At 41.7% G+C, this 25,776-nt stretch overlaps 1 protein-coding gene across 1 annotated transcript; it reads left to right on the forward strand.

Annotated features, from left to right (window-relative positions):
* Window positions 1-14,976: 14,976 nt before the first annotated feature.
* Window positions 14,977-23,894, forward strand: LOC308575587 (vomeronasal type-2 receptor 26-like; the record flags this gene model as incomplete). Its single annotated transcript, XM_081174338.1, has 6 exons — window positions 14,977-15,191; window positions 15,990-16,281; window positions 18,778-19,638; window positions 21,190-21,417; window positions 22,687-22,813; window positions 22,993-23,894. The coding sequence occupies 6 exons, from the start codon at window positions 14,977-14,979 to the stop codon at window positions 23,892-23,894; spliced, it is 2,625 nt and encodes an 874-aa protein (XP_081030464.1).
* Between the last annotated feature and the right edge of the window lie 1,882 nt (window positions 23,895-25,776).

Here is a 25,776-nt window from a genome sequence, read left to right on the forward strand (position 1 = left end):
AGACCTCATCATCGCTGGCATTATTTCTCAGATCTACATATCTTCAAGCACCATAACCTTTGAACAACATCCGGCTCTGGAACTTTCCAATGACCACATGTATGTTGCTTTAAAGCCATATCATAGTGTTTTGGTGATACTATTCCCAGTCATGCTGCTCTGCTGTACGGGATTTGGGAACAAACTGTTGGAAGCGCATATTGCTTTATTGATTGTCTTTAGGGTCAGTCAGTTAGTTTGGGGGTTTATTACTGAGGATATCTGAAATCTCTGTCCCTCTTTTTAATGCGAGGATGAGCAAACTACGGAATAATCATTTTCTCGTTATGTAGTAGTCTGGACAGCATATTGCTTTCAATTGTACTTCATAGAGATGATCACTATCTCTCCATTTTGATGCCAAACGTTTGGGACTTTTCTTGGAACTGATATAAAGAGGGATACTATATGTAATGTCTTGAGTTTCAATGAAATATTTCAGAGTTTCTTCATCAACATTAAAGCCATAACAAATGTTGTGAGAGCTGCTGATTTCCAAGAGTTTAGGAAGAGTGATGCTCTGAGGAGTCTTGACGAAAGAAAATATTTGTCCAGGATTAAATGTTTCTGAAGCTTGAAGTAGAGTTTCAAGAGGGCAGTGAGGAAAACATCAGGGACTCTAGCTTGCTTGATCTGTTCTATTTCACATGATCAGATCAGAAGAATCTTTATTTGCAGCTGCAACTAGCCATAGCAATAAAGTAAAATATACTGAAGATAGACATAAAAACTTAATTATACATAATACATTTTAGAGGTTTACATCAATAATAAAAAATAGATCTTAATCTCACTGCCTTCACTGAAAACCTTGCAGCTTTTCCTGTTCAATGAAGTGACATGCCTGGATAGGGCTTAAGGAGTAGTCACTAATGCAGCCATGGAAAGACAGGTCAGAGTATCATATAATGTCCTCTTCCTTCCCAATGGCCTGTATAGTTGTGCTGCAAATTTCTATTGCTGCTGCTGCTTCTGTTTGCAACATGTTTGCAACATGTTTGAAGTTGGAGGTCATTGTTTAAAATACTTTGGACCTTGGCCTTAAAAGCCATTCATGTGCAATATGTAAATTAAATATACAGTGAACTGAAATGTTGTGAATGTGATGAACTGAAGCCGATGGTGTAAAATGTAACACATGACTCTCACCATATGACACTTGATAAAGGGTCCTGACTCAGAACTACCAGCACATCCTGGCCTTGGCATTTGCTGTGAAGGAGATCAATGCCAACCCCCAAATCTTGTGCAATGTCACTCTTGGATTCCACATCTATAACAGTCATTTCAGTGCCAGCTGGACCTATCAAGCCTCCATAGAACTTCTCTCTAGACGGGCCAAGTTCATCCCTAACTACAAGTGTGATGTTGAGAATACTCCAGTAGCAGTCATCGGGGGACCAAACTCTAATGTCTGTTTTCACATGGCAACTATCCTGAGCATGTACAAGATGCCACAAGTAAGACGTGTGTGGGGAACCTCTAAGTTGAACAAGTCATTTGAATGCCATTCACCTCCATCTTGATGCGTCTTGCAGACTAGAAAAGTTGTGAATGAAATAGATAGACACATTCAGAATATTATTGAAATAAAATAAACCTTGGGGTTTATCCATCTATCTACCTTATTCATTTTTGTACCCAAAGTTACAAAAATTGATAAGGTCTCATGGTTCAGTTTGAAAAAAATAAACCTTAGAATCATAGAATCATAGAGTTGGAATAGACCACAAGGGCCATTGAGTCCAACCCCCTGCCAAGCAGGAAACACCATCAGAGCACTCCTGACATATGGTTGTCAAGCCTCTGCTTAAAGACCTCCAAAGAAGGAGACTCCACCACACTCCTTGGCAGCAAATTCCACTGTCAAACAGCTCTTACTGTCAGGAAGTTCTTCCTAATGCTTAGGTGGAATCTTCTTTCTTGTAGTTTGGATCCATTGCTCCCTGTCCGCTTCTCTGGAGCAGCAGAAAACAACCTTTCTCCCTCCTCTATATGACATCCTTTTATATATTTGAACATGGCTATCATATCACCCCTTAACCTCCTCTTCTCCAGGCTAAACATGCCCAGCTCCCTTAGCCGTTCCTCATAAGGCATCGTTTCCAGGCCTTTGACCATTTTGGTTGCCCTCCTCTGGACACGTTCCAGTTTGTCAGTGTCCTTCTTGAACTGTGGTGCCCAGAACTATATCTATCTATCTATCTATCTATCTATCTATCTATCTATCTATCTATCATCTATCTATCTATCTATCTATCTATCTATCTATCTATCATCTAGCTAGCTAGCTAGCTAGCTGTCTAGCTATATCTATCTATTATCTATCTATCTATCATCTATCATCTATCATCTATCATCTATCATCTATCATCTATCATCTATCATCTATCATCTATCATCTATCATCTATCATCTATCTCTATCTATCTATCATCTATCTATCATCTATCTATCATCTATCTATCTATCTATCTATCTATCTATCTATCTATCTATCTATCTATCTATCATCATCATCTATCTATTATCTATCTACCTTACTCATTTTTGTACCAGTCATAAAAATTGACAAGGTCTCATGGCTCAGTGACCCAAGGTAATATCCTACTATTTGTCCTTCTTTGATGACCATTAGCTAAATTTTCCCAGGCCACCTAAATATAGCATGAATTCAGTTCAAGAGATTTTTTACCCATCTAATATATTGAATGTGAAAGTTTTCCCTAGCTTATATAGTCATGTAATTACCAGAGTGGTGGTGGGTGAGGAATGGGGTGAGCCGGACCACAGGTCAGATATATTATCTAAGATTATATATCTGATTCATTACATCCATATCAATCTTTCTTTAAAGATGTTTAGTACTGGATTGGTTTTGGTATTCAGGGGTAAAACAATTTTAGGGGGAAAGCACAATTTGTCATGTCTCTATACTCACAAAGCGAGAAATGTTTCTCTTTTCAAAACTAGCTCATATATGGCTCTTCTCCAGTCATGAATAATGAAACTCAGGCTGTCTTCTTCCACCGGATGTTCCCAAATGGTGCCTTTCAGTACAAGGGAATTCTCCACTTACTTCTGCATTTCTCATGGACGTGGATTGGAGTTGTTTCCCAGGATGACGACAACACAGAGAGCTTTATAGAGAACATACTTCCTCTGCTTTCCCAGGGTGGCATCTGCTTCGACTTCATAGAAAAATTCCCCAAACTAACTTCTTCCAGTGGCTTTGGAGACATGGTAGGAGAAGGCTTAAAGACACTTAATGTCATTATGTCAAGTACTGTCCATGTTGTGCTTGTGCATGGAGAAATTCAGACCATGATGGTTTTGAGAGCCATGCCCCAAATTGCAGATATGGAGAATATGCCATGGAGGACAATAGCTAAAATTTGTATTATGACAGCCCAGATGGATTTCACATCATTCCCCTTCCAAAGAGATTGGGACATACATTTTCTCCATGGTGCTTTGTCCCTTTCAGTTCATTCAAAGGAGGTGCTGCTTTTCCACACATTTCTTCAGAACAGAAACCCTGCTTCAGTAGAAGAAGATGGCTTCATCAGGGAGTTCTGGGAAGAATCATTTGACTGTTCATTTCCCAGTTCTGCGGCACACAAGATGGACTGGAAAAGGTGTTCTGGGAATGAGAGGCTGGAGCTGCTTCCTGTTTCTGTTTTTGAAATGGGCATGACTGCTCATAGTTACAGCGTCTACAATGCTGTCTATGCAATAGCACATAGTTTGCATGCCAGCTATTTATCACAATTCAAATACACAGGAATATCACGCTGTGGAAGGTGGACGATTCTGAAGGCACAACAGCGGCAGGTGATGGCCTGAACATAATGGCCTGATCAGATGGAAGACACCACCACCTATTTCGTGCAACAGCATTGCTTAGATCAGGGGTTGCCCACCTGGTCCCTACCGCCCACTAGTGGGCGTTTCAGGATTCTAGGTGGGCGGTAGGGGGTTCTAAGGCACAAGCCTAATCCTCCTTCCAATGAGCACTGGTGGATGGTAAGGAAATTTTACCAACAAGAAAGATACATTAGAAGCAGTAGGTATAAAAGGTTGACTACTCCTGGCTTAGAGGGTTCATAAATTTGCATTATTATTAAGGATAGAGTTCTGGCATTTAAATGGTGGCTGAAGAAATGACTTTCTTCTAAAAGACACACAAAACCCTGCCCACTGCAACTTATAAAAAGCTGAACAATGGTTTGACTATAACTAGTGATGGTAAAGCTTTGTAATGGAACTATTTTAAAACACACATTGAATTTATGTGTATTTTTTGGGAAGTAGTTACCAGAACAAGAGAGGAGCATTCTTTCAGTTTCCCACCCCTTTGCTTTAAAATGTAATTTGACCATCTCTACAAGAGTTGTGTCTATTTCCATGAGCAGCCTGGTAGTGACAATTTCCTCAGAAATAACTTATTTAGAAGAATAATTTATTATCATATAGTATCACCCCAGAGGCATTGTTGGGTAAAAATGGAGCTCATCTGAAATTTTAGGTGACTTATTGTTACTGTTGATGCCATTGGCCTGTATAAAGACTTTTAAAGGAACACAATCTGAACACCGCAAGTAAAAAATTTTATCACCATATTTCATAGTTCCATCTTTTGCACCTTTACACACTTACGATTTCCCTTCCTCATAATTTAGCTCCACCATATTCTCAGAAGTATTTCATTTAACAACAGTGTGGGGGAAATGGTGTCCTTTGATCAAAATGGGGAATTGGCTGCTGGCTTTGACATTATAAACTGGGTCACACTCCCAAACCAGACCTTCTTCAGGGTTAAAGTTGGAAAGATAGACCCTCCGACTCTCCAAGATAAGAAAGATGCTCTGACCTCCCTGGACAACGTCTTCACCATTCATGAGGATCTCATCATCTGGCCCAAACAATTTAACCAGGTGCAGTCCTTGCATATTTCAGGGTGCATTTATAAATTTCCTCAATATTCAAGAAGTGAGTTATCTAGATACTCAAATGGTTGTAGTTCACTGTCCCCAGTGAAATCATGCTTTTGAACCAAAACATTCACATTGCATAATGCTGGAACTTCATTGCTATGCAATGTCCTTTGGCCTTTTCATTGTTCTAGTCAAAGTTTGCTGGTAGTAGAGAAAATCTGATGACGATTCAACCACCCATCTAAAGCCATCCTGGACTCTCACTGGTGTGGCTGAAGAGCACTTTTGCAATCCTCTATCCTTTCAATGTTCCCCTCTTTCACGGTAGAGATTTAGATGAGTTCCTATGCTGGTATAAATCTCATTCCAATTTGGGGATATTTCAGAGGGTGAAGGTGGCTTTTAATTCATTGGGTCAAATCCATTCCCTGACCTTTTCTGTCACATCTCTCAATGGGCCAGACATGCCCTCTGGAACTGATGTTATTACACAAACCCACTGTGAAGCCTTTTCTTAAATGGATAGAGAAGACTGAGATAAAGTTTCCATAATAAAGGATCTCAATATAAGCACATTGTTATTTCTTTTATGCACAGTCACAGCCCCTTTCCATGTGTAATGACCACTGCCATCCAGGTTATAGTAGGACCAAGAAAGAAGGAAAGCCATTTTGCTGCTATGATTGCTTTCCATGTCCAGAAGGGAAAATCTCAAACTGGAAAGGTAAGAAATTTCATATAGATAGTTGATCCAATCCGTAGCTCATCAAATTGAACAGCTATGACCTTGCTTATCCACATCAGTTTTTAAAAGCAAACAGAATCTAATTACCACCCTTTTCTCTGTACAAGACAACATAGCACATCATCACCCCCTCGGATGATGCTTCAAGGAGATTTGCCACTCACATTTCAAAATGTGAATATAAACATATAAATATTTTTTAAACTGCATATGCACATAAATGTGATATAGAAAGTATGAAGTCTGAGGTGTATGAATATCTAAAACACTTTCAAACCTTCTGAAAATGCATTTTTAAAAATATTTCATCATCCCTTTAAAACACATGGCCTGAACATATCCCTGTATCTGGGAACAGGGATATATACCTTTCCTACTGCAAGATTAACTTTGATATTTTTCTTCTACCAACACTGTTGCAAAGGAAGAAATAAATGAATTGATGCATGGTGCATGGGCTGAGATTCTCATTTATGCTTGCTATGTTCTTTGTATTCTGATTCCAGATATGGATGACTGTATTCAATGTGCAGGAGATCAATATCCAAACATTGGTCGGGATACATGCCTTCCAAAAAGCATCAGCTTCCTTTCTCACAAAGAGCCTCTGGGGATCAGCTTGGACGCTGTTGCTCTCTCCTTTTCTTGCATCACAGCTCTTGCGCTTGGAATCTTTATGAAGAACAAGGACACACCCATAGTCAGAGCCAACAACAGGGGCCTCACCTACACTCTCCTCCTCGCCCTCCTGCTCTGCTTCCTTTCTGCTTTGCTGTTCATTGGACAACCGGAGGTTGTGACCTGCCTCCTTCGACAAATACTTTTTAGCATAATCTTCTCTGTGGCAGTTTCTTGCGTATTGGCCAAAACCACCATTGTGGTGCTAGCTTTCATGGCCACGAAGCCAGGGTCCAGGATAAGGAAATGGGTGGGGAAACAATTAGCCATCTCCATAGTTCTGTCCTGCTCCCTGATTCAAGCCACAATCTGTAGTGTGTGGCTGGCAACCACTCCCCCATTCCCAGACTTTGACAAACACTCAATGCCAAAAGAAATTGTGCTTGAATGCAATGAAGGGTCGACTGTCATGCTTTACTGTGTGTTGGGCTTCCTGTGTCTCCTGGCCATTGTCAGCTTCACGCTGGCCTTCTTAGCCAGAAAGTTGCCAGATAGTTTCAATGAAGCCAAGTTCATCACCTTCAGCATGTTGATCTTTTGCACAGTATGGCTGTCCTTTGTTCCCACATATCTGAGTACCAAGGGGAAGTACATGGTGGCTGTGGAGATCTTCTCCATTTTGTCCTCCAGTTTTGGATTACTGAGCTGCATCTTTTCCCCAAAATGCTATATCATTTTAATGAGACCTGATCTGAATAGCAAAGAGCAGCTCAACATAAGAAAGAATTAAAATAATTAACAAGTCTGTTCAATTCTATATGGCACATTTAAATAAATCTTTGAGATTAAATCACGTGTTACTCAATAGTGTGACATTAAGATTGAGACACTCCCTTCTGGATCCTTTCTATTTGTGGAATGGGGATAATGTTGAACATTGGGGAACTTTAATGAATATAGACTCATACAATTGAAGAGTTGGACAGGGTCTAATGTAGTAATCACAGCAAAAGGATCCCTGACAGATGTTCATCCAAACTTGGGTTAAGAATGAAGGGCATCACAGGAAACCTCAATTCTGACCTCTGATTGAGTTAAATATAACAACAACTTTTTTTATTTCTACCCTGCCCATCTGGCTGGGTTTTCCCAGCTACTCTGGGTGGCTTTCAACAGAACCTTAAAAACAGAATAAAACTTCAAACATTAAAAACTACCCTAAACAAGGCTGCCTTCAGATGTCTTCTGATACTCGGATAGTTGTTTATTCCCTTGACATCTGATGGGAGGGCTTTCCACAGGGCAGGCCCTACTACCGAGAAGGCCCTCTGCCTGGTTCCCTGCAACCTCACTTCTCACTGTATGTGGGCTGAATGATGGGGGTGGAGATGCCCCTTCAGGTCTGCTGGGCCGAAGCCATTTAGGGCTCTGAAGGTCAGCACCAACACTTTGAATTGTGCTCAGAAACGTACTGGGAGCCAATGGGCGGCCACTCCCAGTCTAGCTGCCACATTCTGGATTAGTTGCAGTTTCCAGGTCACCTTCAAAGGTAGCCCCACATAGAGTACATTGCAGTTGTCCAAGCAGGAGGTAACTAGAACATTCACCACAGGCGAGACAGTCTGCAGGCAGGTAAGGTCTCACCCTGCATACCAGATGGAGCTGGTAGACAGCTGCCCTGGACACAGAATTAACCTGCGGCTCCATGGACAGCTGTGAGTCCAAAATGACTCCCAGGCTGCGCACCTGGTCCTTCAGGCGTACAGTTACCCCATTCAGGACCAGGGAGTCCCCCACAGCCACCCACCCCCTGTCACTGCAAAACAGTACTTCTGTCTTGTCAGGATTCAACCTCAATCCTCTAAACCCCTGCAACCTTGAAGAACAATTTCAGTGGAAACAGTCTCAGGAGGCTTGATAAAAGTTCAAAGTTGGGCTCCTGTGTCATTCCTGTCTGAATCAGTTTGGTTCCCTAGCTGAGATGTCTGCATGTCATAGTGTGCATCTGGGGTCCCTAGCGCCTTTGGCAAGGAGTTGTGTTATCGCTCCCCCCAAAATCAACTATGGGGGTCCTGCATGTGCACTGCTCAATGGCGCCTCCTAATAGTGCCAATTCATAACTGAGTCTCACGTCCCAAGGAGGGAATCATTTCCTCCCCATCCTTAGTTGGTGAGCCACAGCTTGAGGCTGTGTGACAAGCCCAGAGGGATGGAGGGAGGTGTCCCTACTAGATTTAGTAAAGATTTCGCCCATACTTTGATGAGCAAATTGTTTTGAGTTTTATTCACCGTTCCTCTGACTTTTTATATTTTAACAAATAAACATTTTACTCCACTTATATCTCCAAGTCTTCTTTTGAGTGTGGGGGCAATGTCAGTGATGTGCTAAACATATTTTTGTGTGCAATGTTACTGAGGGAAATTATTTCTCCTACTATTATCATCCAGTTCATAGAAATAACTGATTCTTCTCCAAATCCCAGGAAAATTCAAGTAGCCTCATGCCAATGATGAACAAAGACTCAATGAAGCTGTTAATATCCCCTGTTATATTCAAGCTTGGGCTGACCCTTGGTGTTCTCTCAGTCTGATCAATTACTCCTTACACTGTAAAGATCTGGCATTTCTTGCCGTTCCAGTGAGACCTGAAGAGTTACAACAGATCCATAGCATCAAATGTGTCCTGTTCACCCATCAGAGCTTTCATGTCTTTAGAATGCTTTTGCATTAGCGTTATTGTCCATGTCTTTTTGCCTCCACAGGGATAGATATGCCTTGTTCGAAATTTTGCACCTCTAGGTGATGCTTTGACTACGATAAGGGAAATGTGATTTTCTGATGCGATCTGATAGAAAACCTACAACTCAAAACTGGTAATTATCTTTCCTCTGATTATCAAGTTAATCATAGTCACTTCGGCTTCTTCTCTCCATCCCAGGGGAATCATACAGCAGCCACATACAAACTGGGAACCAAGGCTAGAAGATGCAATGAATAGCCCCTGTGCCATTCAAGGCTGCTAGACACAAGGCACTCTCAGACTGATCACTGATTTCTTTGCACTGAGCAGACCAAATTTGCATGGATGTTCCAGTGAGAATTTCCTAATCAGGAATGCTCTGTTGATAATGTGCAAAGAGGTTAATTGTTTCGTAAAACCGTACATTCCAGATGGTGCTATATCCAGTATTAATATCAGTGTTGCTGCCTCCTATGTGTGCAAGCCTCCTATTCCCCAGTGTCCTATCAGGGACCCACTTCCAATTCTTCACCAATATTATCAGTCTGGAGACGTCATCATTGCTGGCATTATGTCGCAAATCTATATAGCTTCGAGTATATTGACCTTCAAGAACCCTCCCTCTCCTGAACTTTTCGATCATACTTTGTAAGGAATTGCATTGTGGGGGTGGGGTGGGGGGTGGACTAGATGACTCTTGGGTCCCTTCCAGTTCTAAGATTCCATGTGTTAGGAGTATATTTATGCATTTACTGCATGGTGATAATGAACTGTGGTGGTGATTTCCACTAATCTCCTCCTTTTTAGTACTTTGTAAGGGGTGGAGAAGATATGATATCTCAAAATGCCTTCTTCAAGCTGTGTCAACCTTCGCTTTGGAATTTTTGCCTATATGTTCCAGACATAGAAATTAGCCATTTCAACTTTATCACATTTACTCTGTTATGGCTTTCTGGTTATTTTAAATGGAAGTCTCTGAGTTTCTAGAGTTCAGCTTCGGTTTTTATCAGATATGTCAGGAATCATTAATCGCTAAGACTTGGAATTAATAATAATAGTAGCACAGTTGCCAGAAACAATTGTTTACATTCTGTGAACAAAGAAACACATTCCTGCTTAAAATTGGATCCTAAGTCGTATTCTGTTGTGTGAAATAGCTATAAAACTTTCAAATATCATTGCAGCATCTCAGTAGAAGATTTGCTTTCTCTGTTTCAAATGGCTGTCATATTGGTGATTGCAATTAGAACAATAAAATTGTGGGGGGAGGATATAACTTGATTTTATGAAGTCTCTCTCATGCATGCTATATTTTCGTATCCAGAGTCATTCATTGGTTAATTCAGTCATGTGGTGTGTGTGTTTTTACATGTACAAAATTAAAGCACACTTACCTTTCTGAGTTTTACCCAAACCAGTTTGGGGCAGGAGGGAGTGTTGTGCATTCATCTACGCATAGATTGGGTTAGTTAGCAGCACTAAAAGTACTGTTCAGGGAACCCAAATGTCCAGGTTTGTGTGTCAATATAGCCAGACGGTTCCCTGGGCTGTGGGGGATACAATATATTCTTTGCAAAGATGCACTGTTATGCCATACACAGCTCTCATTCCAGGCCATTGACACAACTCTACCAACATATCCTGGCCTTGGCACTTGCAGTAAAGGAGATCAATGAAAACCCCCAACTCTTGCCCAATGTCACTCTTGGCTTCCACATCTATAACAGCCATTTCAGTGCAAGGTGGACCTACCAAGCCTCCAAGGAACTGCTCTCTGGACAAGGAACACTCATCTCTAACTATAAATGTGATGCTGGAAGCACTCCAATAGCAGTCATTGGTGGGCCAAACTCTGATTTATATATTCACATGGCCACAATCCTGTCCATGTACAAGATGGCCCAAGTAAGAACAAAACAATCATAACCACAATAGAATAGTATCTTTTTAGTATTGGACAAAGCATTTCAGCCTGTGTGTGTGTGTGTAGGCAATAGGGGATATATATGTTTGTGTGTTTGTGTGCATGTGTATCTGCAGTAGGTGATGTTTTTTAACCTAGTTCTATAATTCCTGAAATGACAATTTATTCTTCATGCTCACCTATGTAGACAACATAGGAGGAAGAATTTCTAATTGGACAGAATATTGAAAATTAATATAAATCGTGCAATCAAATTCCCAAATATTTCCAAAATCATTTTGTAAAAATGAGTCCCTCCACTAAATTCCACAACCTGTTATCCAATCCGACCATGATTTCAAAAATATTTGAAATATAATAGCCATACCCCAACCTCTATACCTTCTCCTTCATTTGTCTCAGTTTGGTTGGTCCCCATTGAGCATCCTTAATAGATCTCTGAAAGGGTGCATCAACTGAGCAACCTAATTCCATCCATTTAAAATATCCGTCCCCTTTCAATGTTTCTGGTTCGTTATATCTCATTTGGTGCTCATTTAAAGAAGCCCCCACACATAATGCCTATATTTGGAATCTATGCCTTTTGTGTATACTTCTTGAAAAGAATAAGGGAGTAAGAGCTCTCTCCCAAATACCTAGGACAGCCAGCCCTAGCACACTACTATCTTAGGGCACAATGCTGAGCCCTAAGATGAAGACCCTGATGTTGGGAAGATGGAGGGCACAAGGAGAAGGGGACGACAGAGGATGAGATGGTTGGATAGTGTTCTTGATGCTACCAGCATGAGTTTGACCAAACTTTTTCTCTCTCTCTCTCCTATTTACTTATTTTTTCACTCTCTTCTTATTGCCTCTTTTCCTTTTGTCCTTTCATTGGAGTCCTATGCCTGGTGCCTTTATTAAGGTCCAGAGATTGTATGCTCATGGAGATGGTAGATGGTTGATGGAGGACCCTGAGAGACAGGGTAATGTTGGCGAAATTTTAAAGGGGGTTCCTAGCCTGAGGTTACCCTCACAGAAGCCCAACAGAAGAGGACGCAGACACCAAGTGAAGATATAGGCCTTTATTGAGCGGGACAGCCTCAAAAATAAGAAGGAAGCTGCAAAGAACCACATCCAAAGCAATGTTTTTTATATACTTTCAAATTACACACATGATTGCTATTCACTAATCGAAGGATCACAGCAATCTTAATAGATGCAACCCAATGTCATCATCCTGAACAAATCAAAACCATTTGGCGCTTCAGATCAACTCTCATCATAATATCATGTGATCACATATAGCCATATTTCCTTACTAAGACTTTGACTAATTTTACTATTTGTTAAATATCTCCCAATATTCTTTTTTGTCTGGCTACAAAACAATTCAAGGTAAATCGTAATTGCCATAATTGCCATTTTTGCCTTAGTGTTCTGGAATGGACATTTGCTACGTACAGTACCTAAAAGCAGCTAGTACAGTACAGTAAAAGGTGTATAGGTCCAGGTCTTTTCAGTTTAGCTAGGCCATAGATTGAAAAGAAAATGGAACCACAACATGATGCAATATTACATTATTATTTTCTCCATCAGTAATGTTTGTCTCCCAGGGTGAGAGGAGAAAGTAACGGTTCTGGGTGAGAACACAGGGGAGCTACACTCTGCTGTGGGTGGTAAGAGCTAAGAAGAGTCCACCCACAGAGGACTCTGTATTCTACCCATTCAATTTGTATTTTCTGTAGCCGCTATCACATTGTACTATGGAAAATAATAATAATAATCTCATTCTAAAAATAAGGATTCCTGAGAGTTGAACTCTTTCTGTTGATCATCTCAACCGAACAAACCTTGAAACATTTAAAAAAGTATCCACATTTGAATATAATGATTTCAGTTGTTAGACTGATACTTATTTTTTTTAAACTGTTCTTTATTGTTCATTTCATGTCTCAAGATAATTATATAACATTTAGGGGGGAAGATACAGCTCAGCATCCCAGCACTGGAGGCCAAAATGGAGAAGATCTCCACAGCCACCAGGTTTTTTCCCCCCTTTGGTGCTTAGATATGTTGGGACAAAAGATGCCCAAACACTGCAAAACACCAAAACACTTCCTAGCTTCCAAATTGGTCCTTACCGCCTACTGTGAAGGAGGAGCTACCAGGCTTTCAGGTGACATGGTGTCAACTGTCTGCTGTACTGTTTCTACCACTTCTGACTTCTGTCTCTGTTCAGGATTAGAACATATGCTGACTTGCTCCTGTTCCTTTCTCCTGTTCCTCCTCCTCCTCCTGTTTGCCACCGCCGCACACCTGGGTCCATGCAATCTTCATCTGCCTCCTGCCTGGAAGCCTCTTGAGATGGAGGGCACCACCATTCCTCCTCCTCATCTGGCCAGTCCCTGACAGATATGCTATATCTGATGTGATATATCTGATGTCAGCTGTGGGACAGATGATGAGTGGCTGCGCTGATGAGGGTTTGTAGATTCCATCAGCTGTCAGGAGCACCTACAAAGCCCTGTGCAAAGTGCTCTACAAGTGCTGGTGATGAGCTGATAGTTCAGGCTTGCAAATCAGCTTTCATGGTGCTATGGAAGCCCCAACAGTCAGCTGATCATGAAGGCTACCATAGCTCTGTGAGTACCAGTATGCAAGCCCCAATGATCAACTGATTGCAAGGGGTTGCAGAGTGCCATATTTGGAGATTTTCAACCCCAATGATCAGCTGATCATTCATGTGAGATAAATAGGTTCTCTGATGTCACTGCGATATCAGATGACTGAGAGATATGCTGCACCTAAAGATCCAGGACACCTTTCAGATCAAGTTCCCCACAAGATCACAAGATCAAACATGTTGTTTACAATATGGTCTCAGGCCTCAGAATTTGGTGGTGGTCAATCTAGTTAGAAAAATACAACCTACAGTTTTTCAGCACCAGAAAATAGAAATAAGAATATTTATGTAGTATTGCCTTACTTCTTTGGACATAACTTGTTCAGAATTGACTGCTATACAGTGGTACCTCAGGTTAAGTACTTAATTCGTTCCAGAGGTCTGTTCTTAACCTGAAACTGTTTTTAACCTGAAGCACCACTTTAGCTAATGGGGCCTCCTGCTGCTGCTGTGCCGCCGGAGTCCGATTTCTGTTCTTATCCTGAAGCAAAGTTCTTAACCTGAAGCACTATTTCTGGGTTAGTGGAGTGTGTAACCTGAAGCCTCTGTAACCTGAAGCGTAGGTGACCTGAGGTACCACTGTATTGGAGTCTTGAACATTTTAAACCTCATTGAGAAAGAGCCTAAATCACTGAATTAACAGATTTCTAAATCTAAATTTGATTATTGAATTTTAATTTAAAATTATGGTATGTCCATAATTGTCCATATGGTGTTAGTTAATATAATAGATAATTGATAAGCTTGATAAACTGACTCAATTTAAAGGTTGTGCAAAGTTTTATTCTACCTCTTTAAATTATTGGCTGCAAAGCAGTTATTCTTTTATTATAAATTTTCTTCTTTCACACAGCTTTCTAGGTGACTTTTCTCTCTCATTTTGCTGAATCTCATTAAACTCTTCTTCCTCCCTACTCAGGACCAGTTGAGACTTTGGCTATGATGTAATAAACATCTTCCCCCACTGCACATCACCAAGAAGCAACAACTCAGCGAAGCTGATTAAGTCTCCTGTAATTATCAAAGAAATCATGATCATTTCTTTGACTCTTTGGGGAGTTCCAGTAGCCGCATGAAAACGATGAATCAAGACTTGCAGATACTATTAATATCTCCTGTGATGTTCAAAGCTTGGCCTTACACCAAGGGCTCTGTCAGACTGATCATTGATACTTTTTCCTGAAAAAATCTGGCTTTCGTAACCCTCCCAGTGAGACTTTGCTGCTCAGTATCACTCAGATGAAAATGGGCAAAGAGATGAATTGTTGCCTAAAAAATTCCTCTTGCTCCTACCATGCTCTGTGCAGGATGGTACTTTCCATGATGTTGGCGTCAGTGCTGCTTCCTCCAGATGAGTGCAAGGCTGCTGTTGCTCCATGTTCCATCAGTGACCCTCTTCCTATTCTTCACAAATATTTCCAGTCTGGAGATGTTGTTATTGCTGGCATTATGTCTCAAATCTATATAACTTCAAGCATAGCCTTCACTGAACTTCCTACACCTGAACTCTTTGATGACATTCTGTAAGGAAATGTGTGTGTGTATATCCTTTTGCTGTGATGGCAGCAAAAGAAATAATGAAAAGCTATGAAATACCTTTTATCATGGTTTTCTGTGTATAACATTTTTATTTGGGTATAACTGTTGATAGAATAAGGATAATTCAACACTGTTGCATTATATTATCATTCTAATGCTATATATATTTATGGTATTGATCTAAAAACTACTGATGTTGTGAACCAGAGATACAGAAATACTTTCCAAAATGTTTTCATAATATTGGCCACGTGTGTATGAATTCCTACCATCCTTTTCCTTCCACGTAGTTCTGGTGTTTATGAGACATGGGGGCAGACCTGATAGCTCACACCCAGTTTGTGGTAAACTTTTTCTTCTTATACGGTAGGCTTATACCAATGTTCAGTTTTTTTAAAAAAAAATAATTGCAAGGCAGTAAGAAGATAACATCCCCATTCACTTTGTTAAGGCTTTCTGCTCATTTACCATGGTGAGCTAAGCATTTCTTATTGAATATTTGACTTTAATCCAAGGAAAGTCATAATTCATTCAGACTTAGAAGTGATTTTATTGTAAGCTTTTGGTAACCAGACTTCCTCCTCCTCCTCCTCTGTAGAACAGAACTAGTAGCAATCAGGGCCAGGCTGCCTATGCGGTGGCATGAGTTAGATATTCAGCGCAGCAAAACATCCAGGTTTCAATATTGTGTTTCAATATATCCACACACTTTCCTTCACTGTGGGAATGAAATCCATTTTTGTGAATGTGAACTGTTATGCACTATGTCGCTCTCCATACAGACCAATGACACAACTCTACCAGCATATCCTGGCTTTGGCATTTGCTGTGAAAGAGATAAATGAAAATCCCCAAATATTGCCCAATATCTCTCTGGGTTTCCACATCTATAACAGCCATTTCAGTCCAAGCTGGACCTACCAAGCCTCCATGGAACTTCTCTCCAGCCAAGAAAGACTCCTCCCCAACTACAAGTGTGATGTTCAGGAGACTCCAAAGGTGGTCATTGGGGGGGCAAACTCTGATTTACGTATCCACATGTCAACCATCCTGTCCATGTACAAGATGCCAAGAGTAAGAGTTCTGCATGGAACATGGGTCATCATGAAAGCCATTTACAGTTGCCTTTGACTAAATCTCATTGGGTTGCATGCTGGTAATTGAATGGCAAAGTGGGCATAAGTTGGTATTTCTCAACCAAAAATGTTGGTTGTGGAAAATATGTCTGCTTCAGTTCCAGACATCCTTAAAAACTCAGGTGGAATAATTCTTCATTGGACATTTTACTGCTGTTCAGGACTGTAATAAAACATCTGTGGCCTGTGGCACCACAACTATATGTTTGCTATGCCTGCTGAAAAATCACTTATATCGAAATATTTTCCAAAATAACTTTAACATTTCCAAATCAACAGAGGTAAAGAATATGTGAATCCTTCAGATTAATCAATGTTGATCAAATTGAAATTGAAATCTGGATTTGCATTTAAGTGATATTCGATATCACTTTTTGGTATCACTTTTCCTCTTGTTCAGAAGACATCTGAAGGCAGCCCTGTTTATGGAAGTTTTTTTAATGTTTGATGATTTATCGTGTTTTTATTATTCTGTTGGAAGCCTCCCAGAGTGGTTGAGCAACCCAGTCAGATGGATGGCATACAAATAATATTGTTGTTGTTGTTTAAAAAAATATGCATTTAGCTGCTGTATGGGTCTTCCCTTGTAATGAATGAAAACATCCAAGCTGGTTTTAGCCACCAAATGTTCTCACCTGGTGCTCAGCAGCAGCTGCATTTCACATGGATGTGGATTGGCTTGGTTTATCTGATGGGTGATAGTTGAGCATTATTTGTGCAAGGTTTGGGAAATCTGTTTTGATTTTATGGGGGGGGGGGATCCATAAACAAGCTCTTGCTGGTTAGTTCAGTGAAATTGTGGAGAATGGCCCTGAAATGATCATAGTTGTGATAGAAAGCACAGCCAAGTGGTGGGAATGTTGAAAATCACACCAGTATGGTAGTGAGAACGTGGCTCAATACTGCAGAAACAGATGATGTACCAATACTAACCATGGCAAAAGTTTGGAATTAGAACAGTCCAGATGGATTTCATATCGTAACCTATGCAAAGGTGGTGGGAAATAGCTTTCCTAAATGGTTCTCTATCCTTCGCAGTTGACACAAGGAATCATCTAGGGTTCCAGAATTTATTCAGATGAGAAACCTTACATGCAGCAGGGGGAGAAAGCTTTATCAGACTTTTCTTTGAACAAGCATTTACCAGTTATTTCCTTTACTTTTCTTTAGATGTGAAAAGCAGCCAATTCTTCCATAAACCTAACTGCAAAATTGCTATATTTGATGTGAAGTCATTAATAGCCAAGTATTTCCCAAATCTGTAGGTTCTAAATTTATTTCTGTTTAGATTTTTAAACAGAAATAATGAAAAAGGCAAATCCTCCTGGTTAATATACAGTAGTACCTTGGGTTACAAGAACCTTTTAGTGAGGGTGAAAGTGGAGAGCGCAAAATATGGTCTGAAGCTCAACATCAAAAAAACGAAGATCATGGCCACTGGTCCCATCACCTCCTGGCGAACAGAAGGGTAAGAAATGGAGGCAGTGAGAGATTTTACTTTCTTGGGCTCCATGATCACTGCAGATGGTGACAGCAGTCACAAAATTAAAAGACGCCTGCTCCTTGGGAGAAAGGCGATGGCAAACCTAGACAGCATCTTAAAAAGCAGAGACATCACCTTGCCAACAAAGGTCCATATAGTTAAAGCTATGGTTTTCCCAGTAGTGATGTATGGAAGTGAGAGCTGGACCATAAAGAAGGCTGATCGCCGAAGAATTGATGCTTTTGAATTCTGGTGCTGGAGAAGACTCTTGAGAGTCCCATGGACTGCAAGAAGATCAAAGTGATCCATTCTGAAGGAAATCAGCCCTGAGTGCTCACTGGAAAGACAGATCATGAAGCTGAGGCTCCAATACTTTGGCCACCTCATGAGAAGAGAAGACTCCCTGGAAAAGACCCTGATGTTGGGAAAGATTGAGGGCACAAGAAGAAGGGGACGACGGAGGACGAGATGGTTGGACAGTGTTCTCGAAGCTACAAACATGAGTCTGACCAAACTGCGGGAGGCAGTGGAAGAGAGGAGTGCCTGGCGTGCTCTGGTCCATGGGGTCACGAAGAGTCGGACACGACTAAATGACTAAACAACAACAACCTCGGGTTACAGATACTTCATGTTACAGATGCTTCAGGTTACAGACACCGCTAACCCAGAAATAGTACCTTGGGTTAAGAACTTTGTTTCAAGATGAGAACAGAAATCGTGCTCCGGCGGCGCAGCAGTAGCAGGAGGCCCCATTAGCTAAAGTGGTACCTCAGGTTAAGAACAGTTTCAGGTTAAGAACGGACCTCCGGAACGAATTAAGTTCTTAACCCAAGGTACCACTGTATACCAATTAAATAGAGATTGAAATCTGGTTTTGAGTCTAATTGGTGTTTTGATATCATCATTTGTTATCATCTTTCCTCTCTTGATTTTAACAATGACCCTCTTCAGCTCATCTATGGATCTTCTCCTGTGACGAATGATGACATTCAAGCCCTTTTCACCCACTGGATATTCCCAGATGGGACTCAGCAATACGAGGGAATCCTCCAGTTACTGCTGCATTTCCGTTGGGTGTGGATTGGTGTGCTTTTTCTCCAAGATGACACTGGAGAGAGATTTGTACAAAATATTCTCCCCATGTTTGCCCAGAAGGGTATCTGCTTTGATTTCATAGAAAATTTCCCTAGGCTTACCTCTTCTGGTGAGTTTGATGAAATGGTGGAAGAAGGTTCGAAAACAATCAGCATTATTGTGGGAAGCACTGCCAATGCTGTGGTTGTGCATGGTGAAATTCAAACAATTATGGTAATGAGAATGATACCGAAACTTGCAGAAACAAATGATGTGCCAATACAAGGAAATACAAAAGTCTGGATTATGAGAGCCCAGATGGACTTCACCTCATTTCCCATTCAAAGAGGTTGGGACATCACATTCCTCCATGGGGCTCTATCCTTTGCAGTTCACTCTAAGGATCTTCCAGGATTCCAGAAATTTATTCAGATGAGAAACCCTACCTTGGAAAAAGAAGATGGCTTTCTCAGGGTTTTCTGGGAAGAGGCATTTAACTGTGGTTTCCCTGACCCTGCTTCAGAGAAGAAAGATGGCAAATTCTGCACTGGGGAGGAGAATCTTGAGAGCCTTCCTGGGTCTGTTTTTGAAACGAGCATGACAGCCCACAGCTACAGCATCTACAATGCAATCTATATTTTGGCACATGCTTTGCACACCATGCAGTCCACCAAGTTAAATTGCAGAGCAATGCCAGGTGGAGCAAGAGGGAAACTTACAGATCTTCAGCCATGGCAGGTAATGTTGTCTTCCAGTTAATACAGATGTCTGTAATCAACTCTGGAGCTCAGCCAAGGGGGCACTTTTCTTGAATACCTCTGTCAGTAGGGGAAACTCACTGTGTGTCATAGAATCCTAGAGTTGGAAGAGACCACAAGGGCCATCGAGTCCAACCCCCTGCCAAGCAGGAAACACCATCAGAGCACTCCTGACATATGGTTGTCAAGCCTCTGCTTAAAGACCTCCAAAGAAGGAGACTCCACCACACTCCTTGGCAGCAAATTCCACTGTCAAACAGCTCTTACTGTCAGGAAGTTCTTCCTAATGTTTAGGTGGAATCTTCTTTCTTGTAGTTTGGATCCATTGCTCCGTGTCCGCTTCTCTGGAGCAGCAGAAAACAACTTTTCTCCCTCCTCTATATGACATCCTTTTATATATTTGAACATGGCTATCATATCTCCCCTTAACCTCCTCTGCTCCAGGCTAAACATGCCCAGCTCCCTTAGCCGTTCCTCATAAGGCATCGTTTCCAGGCCTTTGACCATTTTGGTTGCCCTCCTCTGGACACGTTCCAGTTTGTCAGTGTCCTTCTTGAACTGTGGGGCCCAGAACCCTCGCCCAGTTGTTGAATAATAAAACATATGGACACCAGTATTTTAGATTTGTGGTCTATGTTCTATGAAATTTAGGCCAAGACTAACTGTAATTCTTAAAAGAACCACATCTTACCTTCACAATGAACATTGCTACAATTGAAATTAGCCTTCACAAAACATTTAAATGAATATTGTGTTCCACAATGTCGAACTTTTGTATATCCTCATGAGCAGGGCTTTTTTCAGCCATAACTCAGGGGAACTCAGTTCTCTCCCCTCTCCAGGGGGCACCATTGCTATTCCAAGGGAACGAGGGAGGTGTTTGTGGTGAGTTCCAGCACCTCTTTTTCTAGAAAATAAAGGTACCCCTGCCCGTACAGGCCAGTCGTGTCCAACTCTAGGGTTGCGCGCTCATCTCGCTCAAGAGGCCGTGAGCCGGCGCCATCTGAGGACACTTCCGGGTCACGTGGCCAGCGTGACGAAGCTGCAGCTGGCGAGCCAGCACGAGCGCAGCACATGGAAATGCCGTTTACCTTCCCGCTATAAAGTGGTACCTATTTATCTACTTGCACTTATGGGTGCTTTCGAACTGCTAGGTGGGCAGGAGCTGGGACCGAACGACGGGCGCTCACCCCGCCGCGGGGATTCGAACCGCCGACCATGCGATCAGCAAGTCCTAGGCACTGAGGTTTTACCCACAGCGCCACTCGCGTCCCTTTTCTAGAAAATAGTACAGCTCATTAATTCGTTTTTCCTTTTTAGCTCCATCCATTTTGGATAAGCTTGATAAACTGACTCATTAAAAGAGACGCATTAAAAACACAGAGAGAAAGACACTAACATACATCTTTTAAGGAGACCATGAACTATACCTCTTAAATGTTAAAGATAAACACTCTATTTGTACAAATATTAGTTATATTTAATTATTTTTGGCATCTTCATTTATTGCTTTTTTCCTCTTCAAAATTAGGTCCACCACTTTCTGGGAAGAGTTTCATTTAATAATAGTGTTGGGGAAGAAGTTTCCTTTGACCAAAATGGGAAATTAATAGCTGGATTTGATATAGTAAATTGGGTCACATTCCCAAATCAGTCATTTCTGAGAGTCAAAGTTGGAACAATGGACCCACAAGCTCCCCCAGAAAAGAGGTTAACCATTCATGATGATGGTATCATGTGGCCCAACTGGTTCAACCAGGTAAGAAGTTGTTCTGGATTTTCTCTAGTTTTTTGCTCAGTCCAAAATCTGCCTCACTGCAACACATTGAATCACCATCAATTATCAGACTAGATATATTAGAGAAAACACCTGTCTGTTCGAAAGAAAGCTATTGTGTTTCCAAGTCTCTTTGTAGAGGTATCTGAGCTGTAGAGTGTCACTAGTCCATTAAATTCAAAGTAGCCCAGTATGTCTTTTAATTAGAATATCCTTCCTTCCTTCCTCCTTTCTTTTTTCTTTCCTTCCTAATATTTTGCATGCGCGCACACCACCAATCCATTCTGGAGTTATTTGGCCCCAAAACAAGTAGGGATAAGGCAATATTTGATTAGGGTTCTTAAAACTCCAATTGAACATACTGTCAGAAATGCTCTTCACCTTTCTTTAGACCATACTTCAGACCCCTGCAGTCAGGATTGGACCATTTACTCAGAAGCTGGTGAGCAGAGGGCTCAATTCTGCTCAATTTGATGGCACCCCAGGTCCAGGAGCGGCAGCAAGATTGTGCGCAACCCGAGCTTCCCCCGACCCCAGCCTCCAGAACAGGCAGGAACTCCCACCGCTCTCCGAAGGCTTGCGGATGGCTGCCTGAAGTCCGGCGAGGACAGTGGGAGTTGGCGCAGTGCTTGCCGGGCTGCAGGCTGCAGGCTGCTGTCCGCAAGCCTTTGGAGCACCCCAAAGGCTTGCGGATAGCTTCCTGAAGCCTGGAGAGCGAGAGGGGTCGGTGCACACCGACCCCTCTCGCTCTCCAGGCTTCAGGGAAAGCCTGCATTCACTCCATAGGACGCACACACATTTCCCCTTCATTTTTGGAGAGGGAAAAGTGCGTCCTATAGAGCAAAAAATACGGTAAATTGTAGGGCACATGCAGGTGATGAAGAAGGTAACTCTAGAAACAAACGACACTGAAATATTGCATCAAGAGCCAATGTTTATGTCAAAAATGCTTGAGCAATTTCTATAATGAGATATTGACCCAATAAGCTTTCACCTGAACATTTTCTAATTTGATAGAGATTAGCACTGCCATGCTAATATCAGTAGAAATTTAAATACTTACTAATATGGCTTTCATAAAGGGAAATATACTGGAGTTCCAATGCTATAATTAGTGCTGGATTAAAGGTCATCTTTAGAAAAAAGCACAAACCTCTAGCAAGCTACTGCTTTACTGTCGTTTTTATTCTTTGAAGATAGGTCAGTGAGATGCAAACTCCTAAACAATTTCCTTCTTTCATTCATGAACAGGCACAACCCACTTCTCTGTGTAATGAGAATTGTCATGTAGGTTATAGAAAGAACAAGAAGGAAGGAAAGCCATTCTGCTGCTACGATTGCCTTCCGTGTCCAGAAGGGAAGATCTCAAACAAGGAGGGTAAGGAATACATCACACGCTTTAATTTTACCTGTGCACCAGAAGCTCCTTTCTCTAGTGGGAAAACAGTATGGAAGTAGCAAATATATATTCTAGCATCTCTTTGATGCACGGTGCCAATTTGGGGAAATAAGACCTTTTTTAAAAATAAGATTTGTTTCTTCCTTTTTCATTTTCAGACATGGACGACTGTTTTGAATGCCCTGGAGATCAATATGCAAACAATGAACAGGATGGCTGCCTCCCCAAAGACAAAACATTCTTGTCTTATGGAGAACCATTGGGGATCAGTTTGGCCACGTTGGCCCTCTTCTTTTCCTGCATCACAGCTTTGGTGCTTCAAATATTCACAAAGCACAGAGATACTCCCATAGTTAAAGCCAACAACCGCAACCTCACTTATATTCTCCTCCTTTTCCTCCTGCTCTCCTTCCTTTGTGCTCTGCTCTTCATTGGCCAGCCTGAGGAAGTCACCTGCCTCCTTCGACAAACTGCTTTTGGCTTGATCTTCTCAGTGGCAATTTCTTGCATATTGTCCAAAACCGCCATTGTGGTTCTGGCTTTCATGGCCACCAAGCCAGGGTCCAGCATGAGGAAGTGGCTGGGGAAACCATTGGCCAGCTCCATTGTTCTTTCCTGCTCCCTTATTCAAGCCACAATCTGTAGCATATGGCTGGCATCTTCTCCTCCTTTCCCAGACGTTGACATGCACTCAATGACTGAAGAAATAATACTAGAATGTAATGAAGGCTCCACTGTCATGTTTTATTGTGTCCTGGGATTCATGGGTTGGCTGGCCATAGTCAGCTTCACGGTGGCTTTCCTAGCTAGAAAGTTGCCTGACAGTTTCAATGAAGCCAAATTCATCACCTTCAGCATGTTGGTCTTTTGCAGTGTGTGGCTCTCCTTTGTTCCAACCTACCTGAGCACCAAGGGCAAATACATGGTGGCTGTGGAGATCTTCTCCATCTTGGCCTCCAGTTGTGGGTTACTGGGCTGCATCTTTTCCCCCAAATGCTATGTTATTTTACTGAGGCCTGAGCTGAACAGCAGGGAGCAGCTAATAAGAAGACAGTTTTAAATAATCCAGAAGTCTGAATCATGCTCGTAATTCTGGATGTCTGTTATTGCTATTTTAATTACATGTATGTCATTAGAAATTAGGAATACTCTTGTCCCTAGAAATTAAAGAATCAACAAATAAAAAAAGAATTAACAGGTAAACAATAGTAAACAATAAAAAGATCTGGAGAAACCCCAAAGAGCTCCTTTAGGAGAAATTATGAGGACACAATCAGGGCAGTAGTGAATTGTTTTATTATTTCCATTACTGCCACCAACAAGGATCAGTACAGTGATGCCTCTGGTTACGTACTTAATTCGTTCCGGAGGTCTGTTCTTAACCTGAAACTGTTCTTAACCTGAAGCACCACTTTAGCTAATAGGGCCTCCCACTGCTGTCGTGCCGCCAGAGCATGATTTCTGTTCTCATCCTGAGGCAAAGTTCTTAACCCAAGGTACTATTTCTGGGATAGCAGAGTCTGTAACCTGAACCGTATGTAACCTGAAGCATATGTAACCCGAGGTACTACTGTACTGATTCTGCGGCAATGCCTTTGAGCACAACTGGCCTGGTCTGTTTGCAGCAAAATGGGCAGCAAGACAGGGCATGCTCCTCCCTTGTGATTTGTCCCTTCTCCTATTTCTTTTTCATGCCTCTTTTAAATCTCAGCTCATTGGAAAGCGCCTTATGCAGCCACCCTGGTTTTCTTTTGATTCAGCCCCTTTCCTTTTTTTGTTTGTTTGAATTGTTTGCACTTGTGTTTTCAACATCTCACCTTTAACAAACCCTCATCAACCTCTCTCTCTCTCTCTCTCTCTCTCTCTCTCTCTCTCTCTCTCTCTCTCTCTTTCAGTTTTCTGGCCAAGTGATCTCATACAGTGGTTCCTTCAGCTTTTTGAAATCAGCTATCTTAAATTCCAGAGTGTGTGTGTCTGACTATGCTCAGATTTTCCTTTCTTCTGTATAATGAATCTCCAGAGGATGTGGTCTCTTCCTCCCAGAGTTCTCACTACTCCCACCTCATTGACCAGTTCTTCCTTACTGGTGAGGAGCAGGCCCGAGATAGTCAATCCCCTTGTTGCTTTTTTCACCTTCTGGGAAATGAAATTGTCAGCAAGGCAACTGAGGAAATTGTTGGCTTTACATTTTTGGCAGTTTTATTTCCAACAGATAACAGAATAGCTAAGTCTCCCATGACTATTATATCTCTCCTTTTTAATGTTTGTCTACTCTAGGAATGGTAATCCGTTCTAGAAAGGCAATCAATCAATCAATCAATCTTTATTATGGTTAAAGACTAGACAACAGAAATAACAATAATGGTGTCAGGGACACTTTTGCTCTGAGAGACAGCGAGGAATCAGAAGAGGAAGAGGGGCAAGCTGAGGAGAGTAGAAACTTGAGTCCTTCGCACAGTCAGGAAGAGATAATCTACCCTCACTCTGGAAGGCTGCCTGTGGAATCTGAAAACAATACAGAGCAAGCTGGAGTAGAATGGGAGGGGTTTGACTCCACTCCAGATGAGGAGGGGATAACAGAACCAGAATCCCCTAAAACCAGAACGAAGAGTTGGGTGTTAGAACAGTGCAAGACCGGAAAGAGGTGGAATAGGAGATGGGATATTTCTTGCCTTGGCAGGAAACGGAAGCCAGTCGCAGCAGCTGACTCCAACAGTGATTGATGTGTTAAGGATTTGTGAGCAAAGAGACAATGGGGAAGCTCCCCGTTTCCTTCGACCTTGCAGAGAAATATTTGAGGTCATTTGGGGGAGACACAATGGTTTCGGGACTTTTTTCTGTGGAGTTTCAGACATGTGGTTTATACATTTATGTATGTCAGCGGTTCTCAACCTGTGGGTCCCCAGGAATGGCTGCATTTGGTGAAGCAGACAAAGCTGGTT

Source organism: Podarcis bocagei (genome assembly GCF_964188305.1).
Source record: "Podarcis bocagei genome assembly, chromosome: 16".
NCBI lineage: Eukaryota > Metazoa > Chordata > Lepidosauria > Squamata > Lacertidae > Podarcis > Podarcis bocagei.